At 39.5% G+C, this 14,219-nt stretch overlaps 1 protein-coding gene across 2 annotated transcripts in view; it reads left to right on the plus strand.

Annotated features, from left to right (window-relative positions):
- The window catches only part of EHHADH (enoyl-CoA hydratase and 3-hydroxyacyl CoA dehydrogenase), an 84,089-nt gene that overhangs the window by 47,969 nt on the left and 21,901 nt on the right, over positions 1 to 14,219 (plus strand). For both annotated transcript variants that reach the window (XM_025377741.1, XM_025377740.1), the window contains exon 5: positions 4,286 to 4,390. In XM_025377741.1, the coding sequence (XP_025233526.1) occupies positions 4,286 to 4,390 (105 nt within the window). The remainder of the gene's footprint in view (positions 1 to 4,285; positions 4,391 to 14,219) is intronic.

Genomic DNA, 14,219 nt, shown 5'->3' on the forward strand with positions numbered 1-14,219 from the left:
ATGCAGTGAGTTTATTATTTTAAAATGAACTAATAAAGAAACATTTTTAAAGCTTGCAGTGATTTTTGTTTTTGTTTTTGTTTTTTTTGAGATGGTATCTCCCACTGTCGCCTAGGCTGGAGTGCAATGGCACGATCTCGGCTCACTGCAGCCTCCGCCTCCCAGGTTCAAGCAATTATCCTGCTTCAGCCTCCAAAGTAGCTGGGACTACAGGCTCGTGCCACACCCAGCTAATTTTTGTATTTTTAGTAGAAACGGGGGACGGGGGGCACCATGTTGGCCAGGCTGGTCTCAAACTCCTGACCTCAGGTGATCCGCCCGCCTTGGCCTCCCAAAGTGCTGGGATTACAGGTGTGAGTCACAGCATCTAGCCTTGTAATTTCAACACCCAGACAAAAGCTTGCAGTTTTAATTTCTAATACAGTAAATATTGATAGATATAACCTATATAAACAAAAGCTTTTTGGAGTTCTCCATAATTTTTAAGAGGGCAAAGGGGTCCTAAGACCCCTTCGAGAACTGCCAGTAGAAATCCACACCTTTTGACATAGAAACCATGATATAAAATTGTGCATACATTAGCCAAATTAGAAAATAATGTGAGGCGGGCCAGGCACCATGGCTCACGCCTGTAATCCCAGCACTTTGGGAGGCCAAGGCGGGTGGATCACCTGAGGTCAGGAGTTTGATAACAGCCTGGTCAACATGGTAAAACCCCATCTCCATTAAAAATACAAAAAAGTAGCCGGGGGTGGTGGCATGCACCTGTAGTACCAGCTACTCGGGAGGCTGAGGCAGGAGAATCACTTGAACCTGGGAGGCAGAGGTTGCAGTGAGCCGAGATTGTACCACTGCACTCCACCCTGGGTGACAGTGAGACTCCGTCTCAAAAGAAAAAGAAAAAAACAAAAGAAAAGAAAATATTGTGAGGCTATATGCATTAAAAATGGCTTTTTTCTTTTAAATGAGGGGATGATTTTATAAATCTGTAGTGTAGCGTATAAAAGGAGAGAAAGTCCAGAAATATGACGTTTATTTCCTTCAATAAATCAAGTAGATATTGTTTTCATTTACAATGGTATAATAAGTACAGTTTAAAGAATGTGAACTATTTTAAGTATTTAATGTCAAATTCATAAAAGGATGCTTAGGATCTAACATACTTCAGAAATTCAAAGCACATGAGACAATTTATTGTGCAAAAGATAAAATAGGAAGCAAAGAAGCCTAAAATATAGGAGGAAATCATAATAGTGTGAAATGAGTCCGTAAATTTGAGGGTTTACAGAAACTTAAAGCATGTGGGGGAATACTGCATAATTTTGTGGCCCTATTTGCAGTATTGCCTGAAACCAAGATTATTGGAAGAAATCAGGAAAACTGGCTTTGACAAAAAGAAATAAAACGAACTAGGATTGGCCTTTTCCCAAAGCACTGCTTAAAGAAATATCACTATTTTTAACATGCAGAAAAGAGGTAGAAACAGTAAGAATATGATGGGGTTTTGATTTGCATAGAAAAGGTCACAGTGAATTAGAAGAGAGCTAACATTAGAATTATACACCTGTCTTTTTGAGTAGTCTGCACAATTTTAGGAAAACCTGAATATGACATTTGGAAAGAGTTCCATGTGGAAAAAAATTTTAAAGGTTAGGAAAGAAGCTATCAAGAAAATTGGAGAAAATTGAGATTACTTAGGTTGGAGAAGAGAACTCTCAGCCTCAGTTCCCTTAGGGCACACAGGGTTCTTATCAGAGCACATTGGACAGTGGTTGTCATCTACACTTACGGTGTCATAAGAAAAAACAAATTTAAATTACAGCCTAAGAATCTGGATTGGATATACAGAGCCATGTCTTTAGATCCTTAGTTCTTCGAAACAGGATAAAAGTCCAGCTACGCATCATTTAACAACGAGATATATTCTGAGAAATGATCATTACATGAGTTTGTTGTTATGTGACCATCATGGTTTACTTACACAAACCTAGATGGTATAGCCTACTACACACCTAGGCTATATGGTGTAGCCTATTGTTCCTAGGCTACAAACCTATATAGCATGTTACTTTACTGAATACTGTAGACATTTGTAACATAATGGAAAGTATTTGTGTATCTAAACACATCTAAACATAGAAGAGGTACAGTAAAAATATGATATTGTAATCATATGGGACCACCATCATATATGTGTTGTTGACAGAAATGTTATTATATGGTATATGACTGTACTTGGAATCCCATTGACTCTGTTAGAATAGTAGTGATACTCTTCCAATTTTGTGAAATCCAAGCCAGAAGAAATCATTACAGCTAAAGAAATTTTTAGTCCATCTGGGAGTAGCTCACATTCTCCCTGCTTAGTTGACCTCAAAATCCTTTTGTAATACTATCCAGGTTTCCATGTTCCATTTTGTGTTTGCTTGGTTCCCTTAACCTGGGTAGGCTGTTCACCCTCTACTTACCAAAGTGATTTTATACACAGGATACCTGACCCCGGAAACTACTTATGTACTTCCTACCCTACTCCTTACTCCAGGAGGAGGTCTGAAAGCCTGTTTTCAGAAATACTTCCAGAAAACTGCCCAAATACTGCTTTTCAAAGAGACACCTACCAAAACAAAAAAAAAATCACCGGACTTTCTATCCAATCAAGAAAACTCATTTGTAGTTCTCTGAAGCACTAATAAGAACCAGGAATGGAAGGTTTGTCTCTGATGGCATCCACCAACACTGTAAGTGCAGTGAAGACTGTGGAACTGTTGCCACCAAGATAGATTTGATGGTTGCTTTTCAGAAGGCAAGATGGTACTGGCAAGAAAGCAAGCGGTGTGTCACTGTCTCCTTCCCTCTGACCCTGGGATAGGGGATGCTGATGTCCCCTACCTCTTACCTCAGAATATGCCGATCAAATTACATATTTACAATGGGTGAAGAACTGTCAAGGCAAATTTAGGAACGGCGCAAACCTTCATCAAACTTCTATATCCCCTATTGCTGACATTCTGTACTGGAGGATGCCAATGGTATGACTGGATGCTAAGTGTACCAGCACCACCACTGCCAGACACTAGATGTTGGCAGCTGTAAAATGAGGTTAACCTGTTGCTGCTGCTTAGTGTCACTAACTGCAAGCTAAAAACCCTCAACAGAGCACTAGGTTCACTAACTGGGGTCATGGGCCACACTCCAGCTGCCACAGTCAAATTGTCAATTGTCTAATCACCTGTGTCCTTTTCAGCTTCTGTAGTAGGAGGCAGGGCTTCAAAGCCTACACAATAGCAATTCCACAAACTAAGGGAAGAGTTGAGATGCTGGGTAGCCAAAAACTGGCAGAAGTCCATCCCATTTGTCCTATGTAATTTTAATTATACCTTATAGGATGTCAACTTATATTTTTTCTCATTGAGCTAACTATATTTATGTCTGGGAACTATCTTTTTTTATTTTTTCTCTCTTTTTTATTGTTTTTGTTTTTGGAGATGGAGTCTAGCTCTGTTGCCCAGGCTGGAGTGCAGTGGTGTGATCTCAGCCCACTGTAATCTCCACCTCCTGGGTTCAAGTGATTCTCCTGCCTTAGCCTCCTGAGTAGCTGGGATTACAGGTGCCCACCACCATGCCCAGCTAATTTTTGTATTTTTAGTAGAGACAGGGTTTCACCATGTTGGCCAGGCTGGTCTCGAACGCCTGACCTCAGTTGATCTGCCCACCTCAGCCTCCCAAAGTGCTGGGATTACAGGCATGAACCACCGTGCCTGGTCTTTTTTTTTTTTTTTTTTTTTTTTTTTTTAAACCAACCACAGCCAGTGGTGTATGCTAGGGATAAGACAGACACTATATATTACTCTGCTGCTACTACTTCTGTTATTATTATCAAAAACTAAGCATCTCACTTTTCTATAGAGTTCTATAGAGATTTGTAGTTCATAAAGTACTTCTGTAGAGAGTTATAGAATATAAAGAGAATCTATTATTCTCACTTAATACTCAGAATTACTGAGATAAGCATAATTATTGCCATTTGCTGATGAGGAAATGGTGGTCCTGGTGCAGTTCTTCATGATCACACAAATAGTGGAAAGTAGAGCTGGAGCTTGAATCCAAGTTTCCTGGTTACCTTGGTGGTGATCTTTCTACTCTCAGTCAATGTGGTTCTTACTTACCTTATTCAATAGTAGATATTTACATCCAGACAGACAGCCTTTCCTACTAGAGAGAGTAATGCTTTTTGCTTTAATCTTACATTGTTCTTTGATTGTTTTGTTGTTGTTGTTTATTTCAGGAAGACATATTTTAGCAGGTGAAGCACTCGAGCTGGGCATTCTAGATAAAGTTGTGAACTCAGACCCGGTTGAAGAAGCAATCAGATTTGCTCAGAGAGTTTCAGGTAAGAAAATAATAAAAATAGCCAAAGACTGTAAACAAGATACATGTTCATTTAAATAAGGAACTCCTAAATATCTTATAGTACATCCATGTGATGAAATATGATACTGCTTAAAAATGAATGAGAAACTGTTTGTACTGATACGGTATGAAGCCCATGATACATTATTAAGTGAAAAAAGCATTATTGTATATAGTGGTTTGCCACTGGTATAACACAAAGGAGAGGTGGGATAGAACATAGGGAAAATGTATATATCTAACTGTTTATGCATAAAACATTTCTGAAGAGATTCACAAGAAATGTTTAATGGCTGCCTCTGGGAAGAGGGCTGGTCAGCCAGCAGAAGCTACTGGAAGGAGACTTTTCACTGTTTACCTTGCTGTAGCTTTTTAAATTTTTTATCACATGAATGTTTTTCCTATTAAAAAAGAAGGACTCCTCCATAACTCATTTTATGAGGTCAGCATCATCCTGATACCAAAACCTGCCAGAGATACAACAAAAAAACAAAACTTCAGGCCAATATCCCTGATGAACATTAATGCAAAAATTCTCAATAAAATACTGGCAAACTAGGCCAGGCATAGTGGCTCACACCTGTAATCCCTTGGGAGGCCGAGGCGGGTGGATCACTTGAGTTCAGGAGTTCGAGATCAGCCTGGCCAACATGGTGAAACCCTGTCTCTACTAAAAATACAAAAATTAGCTGGGCATAGTGGTGCACACCCTGTAATCCCAGGTACTTGGGAGACTGAGGCACGAGAATTGCTTGAACCCAGGAGGCAGAGATTGCAGTTAGCTGAGATTGTTCATCCAGCCTGGGTGACAGAGTGAGACGCCATCTCAATTAAAAAATATATATATATATATTTACTGGCAAAATGAATCCAGCATCACATCAAACAGCTTATCCACCACAATCAAGTTGGCTTCATCCCCGGGATGCAAGGCTGGTTCAACATACACAAATCAATAAACATAATTTATCACATAAACAGAACTTGACAAAAACCACACGATCATCTCAATAGATGCAGAAAAGGACTTTGATAAAATTCAACATCCCTTCATGTTAAAAACGCTCAATAAACTAGGTGTTGATGGAACACACCTCAAAATAATAAGAGCCATTTATGACAAACCTACAGGCAATATACTGAGTGGGAAAAAGCCAGAAGCATTCCCTTTGAAAACCGGCACAAGAGAAGGATGCCCTCTCTCACCACTCCTATTCAACATAGTATTGGAAGTTCTAGCCAGGGCAATCAGGCAAGAGAAAGAAATAAAGAATATTCAAGGGCTGGGTGCAGTGGCTCCTGCCTGTAATCCCAGTACTTTGGGAGGCTAAGGTGAAGTCAAGAGTTCAAGACCAGCCTGGCCAACATGGTAAAACCCTGTCTCTACTAAAAATACAGAAATTAGCCGGGCATGGTGGCAGGTGCCTGTAATCCTAGCTACTTGGGAGGCTGAAGCAGGAGAATTGCTTGAACTTGGGAAGCAGAGATTGCAGTCAGCCGAGATCATGCCACTGCACTCCAGCCTGGTTGACAGAGCGAGACTTCTTCTCAAAGAGAAAAGGTATTCAATTAGGAAGAGGGGAAGTCATCTCTATTTGCAGATGACATGATCCTATATCTAGAAAACCCCATCTTCTGAGCCCAAAAGTTTCTTAAGCTGATAAGCAACTTCAGCAAAGTCTGAGGATACAAAATCAATGTGCAAACATCACAAGCATTCCTATATACTAATAGTAGACAAGCAGAGAGCCAAATCTTGAATGAACTCCCATTCACGATTGCTACAAAGAGAATAAAATACCTAGGAATACAGCTAACAAGGGAAGTGAAGGACGTCTTCAAGGAGAACTACAAACCACTGCTAAAGGAAATCGGAGAGGGCACAAACAAATGGAAAAACATTCCATACTCGTGGACAGGAAGAATCAATATTGTGAAAATGGTCATACTGCCCAAAGTAATATATAGATTCAATGCTATTCCCATTAAATTACCATTGACATTTTTCACAGAATTAGAAAAAAAAAAAAAAAAAAACTACTTTAAAATTCATATGGAACCCAAAAAGAGCCCATATAGCCAAGATAATCCTAAGCGAAAAGAACAAAGCTGGAGGCATCACACTACCAACTTCAAACTATACAACAAGGCTATAGTAGCCAAAACAACATAGTACTGTACAAAAACAGAAACATAGACCAATGGAACAGAATAGAGAACTCAGAAATAAGTCCGCACATCTGCAACCATCTGATCTTCAACAAACCTGACAAAAACAAGCAATGGAGAAAGGATTCCCTATTTAATAAACGGTGCTGGGAGAACTGGCTAGCCATATGCAGAAAATTGAAACTGGACCCTTTCCTAACATCTTATACAAAAATTAACTCAAGATGGATTAAAGACTTAAGTATAAAACTCAAAGCTGTAAAAACCCTAGAAGAAAATCTAGGCAATACCATTCGGGACACAGGTATGGGCAAAGATTTCATGATTAAAACGTCAAAAGCAACTGCAACGAAAGCTAAAATTAACAAATGGGATCTAATTAAACTGAAGAACTTCTGCACAGCAAAAGAAACTATCATCAGAGTGAACAGACTGCCTACAGAATGGGAGAAAATGTTTGCAATCTATCCATCTGAAAAAGGTCTAATATCCAGAATCTACAAGGACCTTAAACAAATTTACAAGAAGAAAACAAACAACTCCATTAAAGAGTGAGCAAAGGACATGAACAGATACTTCTCAAAAGAAGACATTTATGCAGCCAACAAATGTGAAAAACAGCTCAACATCACTGATCGTTAGAGAAATACAAATTTAAACCACAATGAGATACCATCTCATGCTGATTATTAAATGGTGATTATTAAAGTCATGAAACAACAGATAGATGCTGGTGAGGCTGTGGAGAAATAGGATTGCTTTTACACTGTTGGTGGGAATATAAATTAGTTCAACCATTGTGGACGAACAGTGTGGCAATTCACCAAAGACCTAGAACCAGAAATACCATTTGACCCAGCAATCCCATTACTGGGTATATACCGAAAGGGATATAAATCATTGTATATTATAAAGATACATGCATGTGTACATTCCAGCACTATTCACAATAGCAAAGACATGGAATCAACCCAAATGCCCATCAATGATAGACTGGATAAAGAAAATGTGGTACGTATACACCATGAAATACTATGTAGCCATAAAAAGGAGTGAGATCATGTCCTTTACAGGGACATAGATGGAGCTGGAAGACATCATCCTTAGTAAACTAATGCAGGAACAGAAAACGAGATACCGCATCCTCTCACTTGTAAGTGGGAGCTGAGCAATGAGAACGCATGGACGCAGGGAGGGGAACAACACACACTGGGGGTTGTCAGCGGGGGGGAGGGGGAGGAAGAGCATCACGATAAATACCTAATGGATGCTGGGCTTAATATCTAGGTGATGGGTTGATAGGTGCAGCAAATCGCCATGGCACACGTTTACCTATGTAACAAAACTGCACATTCTGCACAGGTATCCCGGAACATAAAATAAAATTTAAAAAAGACATTAAAACGACCAACCAGACAAACACTTCAGTAGATTGAAGACAGGCTGTGCTAGTCTGTTGTATTGCTATAAAGAAAATCCTGGCCGGGCGCAGTGGCTCACGCCTGTAATCCCAGCACTTTGGGAGGCCGAGGCGGGCAGATCACGAGGTCAGGAGATTGAGACCATCCTGGCTAACACGGTGAAACCCCGTCTCTACTAAAAAATACAAAAAATTAACCAGGCGTGGTGCCGGGCGCCTGTAGTCCCAGCTACTCGGGAGGCTGAGGCAGGAGAATGGCGTAAACCCGGGAGACGGAGCTTGCAGTGAGCCGAGATCGCGCCACCGCACTCCAGCCTGGGCGACAGCGAGACTCCGTCTCAAAAAAAAATAATAATAATCCTGAGGCTGGGTAATTTATAAAGAAAAAAGGTTTAATTGGCTTCAGTTCTGCAGGGTGTACAGGCATGGTACCAGCATCTGCTCAGCTCCTGGTGAGGTCTCAGAGCTTTTACCCATGGTTGAAGGTGAAGCAGGAATAGACACGTCATATGGCAACAGAGCAAGAGAGAGAAGTGTGGAGGTCCCAACCTCTTTTTTTTGTTTGTTTTTTGAGACGGAGTCCTGCTGTGTTGCCCAGGCTGGAGTGCAGTGGTGTGATCTTGGCTCACCACAACCTCTGCCTCCTGGGTTCAAGTGATTCTGCCTCAGCAGCCCGAGTAGCTAGGACTACAGACGCACACCACCATGCTGGTTAATTTTTGTATTTTTAGTAGAGACGAGGTTTCACCATGTTGGCCAGGCTGATCTCAACTCCTGACCTCGTGATCTGCCCATCTCGGCCTCCCAAAGTGCTGGGATTACAGGCATGAGCCACCATGCCCGGCCTCAAACTCTTTTAAACAAGCTGATCCCTCATCAACTGAGTGAAAACTCCCTTATCACCAAGAGGATGGTACTAAACCGTTCCTGAGGGATCAGCTTCCATGACCCAATAACCTCCCACCAGGCTCCCACCTCAAACAGTGGGGATCACATTTTAACATGAGATTTGGAGGGGACACACATCCAAACCATATCACAGGCTCTGTAATTTACTGCAGCAAAGCTGTGGACCTTGAGAACTTCTGTCTCTGCAAACTGAATTATGTCCTTCTCTCAGTGATTTCTTACTTTATGGACTCCGGATGTTCCTTTCAGAGTTCTTTCAGTGGCACTCCTAGAGTTTGTTTGTTTGTTTGTTTGTTTTTAAACAGTTTATTTTCAGTCTATGGAGGTTGTCAGCTTTAAATGAGCAAGAAGGAGACGGTAAAAATGGCCGGAAAAAAATAATTGGGAAGAGTATTGGGTCACAGGCAGAACAGAGTGCTGATCTCCTGCTTGGTGGCAGGCGATGGCCCAGTGTCATTCAAAGGCATTCTTTTGAAGGAGTCATTCTTTTGTTGACCCTGGCAGAGACCAAACACTTTCCTGAAATAATCTTTCTTTCTTGTGGCTCTAGCCAGTTACTGTTTCAATGTGAAAGTAAAAGCTTGAACTGGAGAGGTGAGGAACAATGGGGAGAAAATAATGGAGGCCCCTAAAGAGAATCAGCAAGTCCTTGCCCAAATAGAAATAAATTTCCTACTGTTTTTCTCTGCCTGTCAGGCAACCTTTACTGTATTTTCATCACCGTGCTTCCCGAGGGGGCTTGTTGTTTTGTTAGAAGTCACTTGATAGACACACAGCAAAGGCTATTTGCATTTGGAGGTCCCTAAATGATTCTTTGGTTTGCTAAAGATAGACCCATGTCTGTCATTCACATCTGTAGTTTTAGTTTGTAAAGGTCTCAATTTAAACAGGAAGTTCTTTTCCTTAAGTGATTTCCCTAGATTCTGATTTGAGAATTAAGTTACTTCAAGAAATAGATGAGGTTCATGATCTAGGAGACCTGGATTCAAGTCTCAGCCTTAGCTACATTTATAAAATGGTCTGATTGCACTTTATTTTATTTTATTAACAATTTTAAATTAATTTTAAACATTAAATTAAACATTTTTACTTTATAAAACTTACCAAGTAGTGTTTAATCTTAATGACATTACACAGTTTGTCCACTTGGTGGCATCCAAATATTGAGGCACCATTTGCTTTAAACCTGTAATTCGCCTTTTAACACTTCAGGGCTTTAGACAATTATGTATTACTATTTTAAATTATAATCATGAAGACCATGTAGAAAAATGTAAAATTGTGATATAAAAATGTTTAGAATATAAATGTACATGTATTTGCAATTATATAGTATATAGTCATGTATAGAGTAATGATCATCATGATCTAGAGTATGTATGGTCACAGATACAAATGGAAAGGAAATAAGCAAAAATGAAAATGTTAGTTTTTCTCCAAAATTTCTTAAGTGATTTTTGCTTCTGTTTTGTTTTATTCCCCGGCTTAGGATAAGTTAGTTTTCTCAAACATTTCTAAATTGTTTTTGGTTTTGTTTTTATTTTTTCCAGCTTTATTGAGGTGTAATTTCTACAAATAAAATTCATGCATTTTAAGGGGGGAGTTTGGTGAATTTTGGTAATTGTTTACAGTTATGTAACCATTGCCACAATCAAAATATAGTTCTATCACCCTCAAAAGGATTCTCATACCCCTTTCCCATAAATCCTTTTTTCTTCCCCTTGGCCACAGGCAACCAGTGACCTACTTTCTGTCATAGTTTTACAGTTTTTTTTAGAATTTCATATGGATGAAATCATGCAGTAGTATATAGTTTTCTGTGGCTGGCTTTATTTTGCATAATGTTTTTGAGAGCCATTCCTATTGTTGCATGCATTAATATTTTCTTCCTTTTAATTGACTTGTGTTCCACAGTGTGGGTAAACCACAATTTGTTTATCCATTATCAGTTGATGGACATTTAGGTTGTTTCCACTTTGGTCCTACACAAGTCTTTGTAGACATAGTTTTTCCTTTTTCTTGGGTAAATACCTGAGAATAGTGTTGCTGGGTTGTAAAGTAAGTGTACGCTTAACTCTTAAATGCTTTTAAAAATTTATTAACAAAAAAAAGTGATTTAAAAGACACTAATTTTTGCCAAGCAGATCAGAACAGATGGAAAAAATACAGTGAGATTGAGTTTAAATAAGCTCTCATTAGAATGCTTGTAATACATCCTATCTAGAAAGCAATTGGACAAATCACATATAGAGGCTTAAAATTACTCATACCTTTTGACTTAGTTTTTCTATTCTTAGGAATTTACCATAGAGAAATAATCACATAAATACACAAAGATTTGTATATAGTAATGCTCACTAAAGCTTTTCGATTATCATAAAATATTGGAAAGTCAAATATTTAGTTTTGGGAAATTAATTATGTAAAAACGATAATTTCAATGAACTAACTTCATTCAGCTATTACAACTTCCATTTTTAAAGAAAGTTGAAGAACTTGGAAAATTGCTTACATATAGTATTAAGAAGAAAACAGCCAGATAGAAAATTTTACAAGTGTGTGCGTGTGTTCTTATACATATTTGCATAAGGAAAAAACTATAAGGCGATGTAACAAATTTTCAGTAGTGGTTGTACTTGGGTAGTAGGTAATCTAGACTCTTGACTTGAAAAAAAATGATCTTTTCCTAATATCTGAGTCATTAAATTTACCTCCCCCAAAAAAGAGATGCCTTTGGGAGGCCAGTGTGGAAAGGATGCATTCTGTTAGAGAAAGGGGCTCGGGACTCGAGGTCAGGAGGGACAGAGCTCTCAGCCTTAGCTACATGGACCTTAACAAATCACCTTTGGGGCTTTATTTTATGTATTGGTAAAAGAAAGGGTTCAACAAAATTAGTTGGTTTCAAATCATGTTCTAAGACCTCACAGGCTACAGTGGTTGGGTGCCTAGTTATTTGTCCTTGCCACAACTCAAGCAAGGTTTTGGGGTGTAATGTCTGTTTTGGGGTTTAGTGATTAGAATCCTACGGAAACCCTAGGACTCTTACTGTTTTTCCTTTTTTAAATGAGTTCCACTGTTTGAAATCCTATGATTTCTTGGTGCTGCTTTGTATTAGACAAACGCTAGAGATCAAGGTAGAGAAAAGGACAGATCAACCAAGGATTAACTCAGAATCTTATCTACATTTGCCATTTATTCTCTTACCAACTTTGTAGTTTAATGAGGCCTATTTATTTTGCCCTTCATTTTCATTTGAGGCCTTGTGCCTATCTTTTCTTTTTGTGCTTCCCCACTTTCCTCTTTTTTCTCTTTATTTTTCTTTTTCCTTTTTTTTTTTGGAGACGGAGTTTCACTCTTGTTGCTCAGGCTGGAGTGCAATGACATGACCTTGGCTCACTGCAACCTCTGCCTCTCGGGTTCAAGCGATTCTCCTGCCTCAACCTCTGGAGTAGCTGGGATTACAGGCATGCGCCACCACACCCAGCTAATTTTTGTAATTTTAGTAGAGTCAGGGTTTCACCACGTTGGCCAGGCTGGTCTCAAACTCCTGACCTCAGGTGATCCACGGCCTCTGCCTCCCAAAGTGCTGGGATTACAGCTGTAAGCCACCACACCCAGCCTCTTTGTTTTAAATATAGTTTTTAGTGTGTGGTCATTTAGCAGAACAAAATTGATGGATTAACTTGAAGGAAAGTTTCCACAAAAGTTCAATATGTTAATTACATTAAATATATATGCATTTATTAGAAATCTATAGTTATGGAAAGCTAGAGCAATTGTCTTGATCTAGAGCCATGGTCCTCAAACCTCACTGTGCATCAAAATTGCTTTTTGGTGGTCTTATTAAAACATAGATAGGGCCCCACTCATTACTTTCTGATTCATTTAATCTGGGGTGGGGCCCAAGAATTTGTATCTCTAACAAACATGCTTAGGTGATGTTGATGCTGTGTTCTGGGGACCACACTTTGAGAACCATTGATACACAGAGAACAAGGGTAAGAAAGGAGATAATTTTTGCTAGTTTTGATTTTTTTACACCTGACATGCAAACACTACCTATAGTCTTTTTTTTGAGACAGAGTCTTGCTTCTTCGCCCAGGCTGGAGTGCAATGGTGCAATCTCGGCTTACTGCAACCTCCGCCTTCCGGGTTCAAGCAGTTCTCCTGTCTCAGCCTCCCAAGTAACTAGGATTATAGGCACATGCCAGCACGCCCAGCTAATTTTTGTATTTTTAGTAGAGACGGGGTTTCACCATGTTGGCCAGGCTGGTCTCGAACTCCTGACCCCAAGTGATCCACCTGCCTCTGCCTCCTAAAGTGCTGGGATTACAGGTGTGAGCTACCGCACCTGGCTGCTATAGTCTTAAAGATATTTTTGTAAATCAGTTATGAAAGGCATGGCTAAAATACATACACATATGGTTGCACAACCTTGTGAATATTCTGAAAAACACTGAACTATACACTTTAAAGTGGGGACTTTTGTGTTATGCAAAGTCTGTCTCTGTTTTAAAAATACATGTAAAATTTTTGTGTTCCCTTTTCCCATTTGTAACAATATTCCAATTATTCAACCTATTCTCACTGCCACTGCTCAAATGTTTGCTTTAAAAAAAAAGAAGAAGAAGAAGATGAAGAATGTTTATTTAGTTTCTACTTCTTATACAAAAGGAGGGAGAAAAGGGAATTTTCAGTGGTCAGTGTCCCAATCAGCACTTTTGGAACCAATTGTAGGTGGGAAGGGAGTGTACAAGGTTAACATACCTAAAACGCAATTTGGGACTTAGCTGCACATTCCTCTACAAACTTAACACTGTATCCTGGTGAGTTGAGTGTGGAAGTTCATTGGCTTTATGCATTTTAATGTTCGTATTCTATGAAGCCTCCCAGACTACTGCAGTGCAATGCATTCAGTAGTGCAATGCAGAATTACTTGGCCAAACCAGATTGCTTTGACTAAACCAGGGAGGGGAGGATCTGTAAAATGCTATATATTTGCACATGCCTGTGGCTAGCAGCCTGCCTGTTTCTGAACTAAGAACTATTCTCATGTGCATGTTTCTGGCATGACACTGAATGTGTGTGCTGTTATTCAAAAACCAAGAGACTACAGGCTCTCTCTTTCTCAACCTTCCCCAGCTGGAATCGACACAGGGAATTATCTAACTGGGAGTCTCAGCTCTGGAACCTAATGCTCCGTTTTTGTCTCTGTAATGAACCCTGGTCCTGTTCCTGTGGCTGTGCTGGGCTGTGTTAGCCACTTTTAACAATTCTAATTCTGCCTAAAGACCTTGGTCTATTTGTCCTT

This window comes from Theropithecus gelada, chromosome 2 (genome assembly GCF_003255815.1).
Source record: "Theropithecus gelada isolate Dixy chromosome 2, Tgel_1.0, whole genome shotgun sequence".
Taxonomy (NCBI): domain Eukaryota; kingdom Metazoa; phylum Chordata; class Mammalia; order Primates; family Cercopithecidae; genus Theropithecus; species Theropithecus gelada.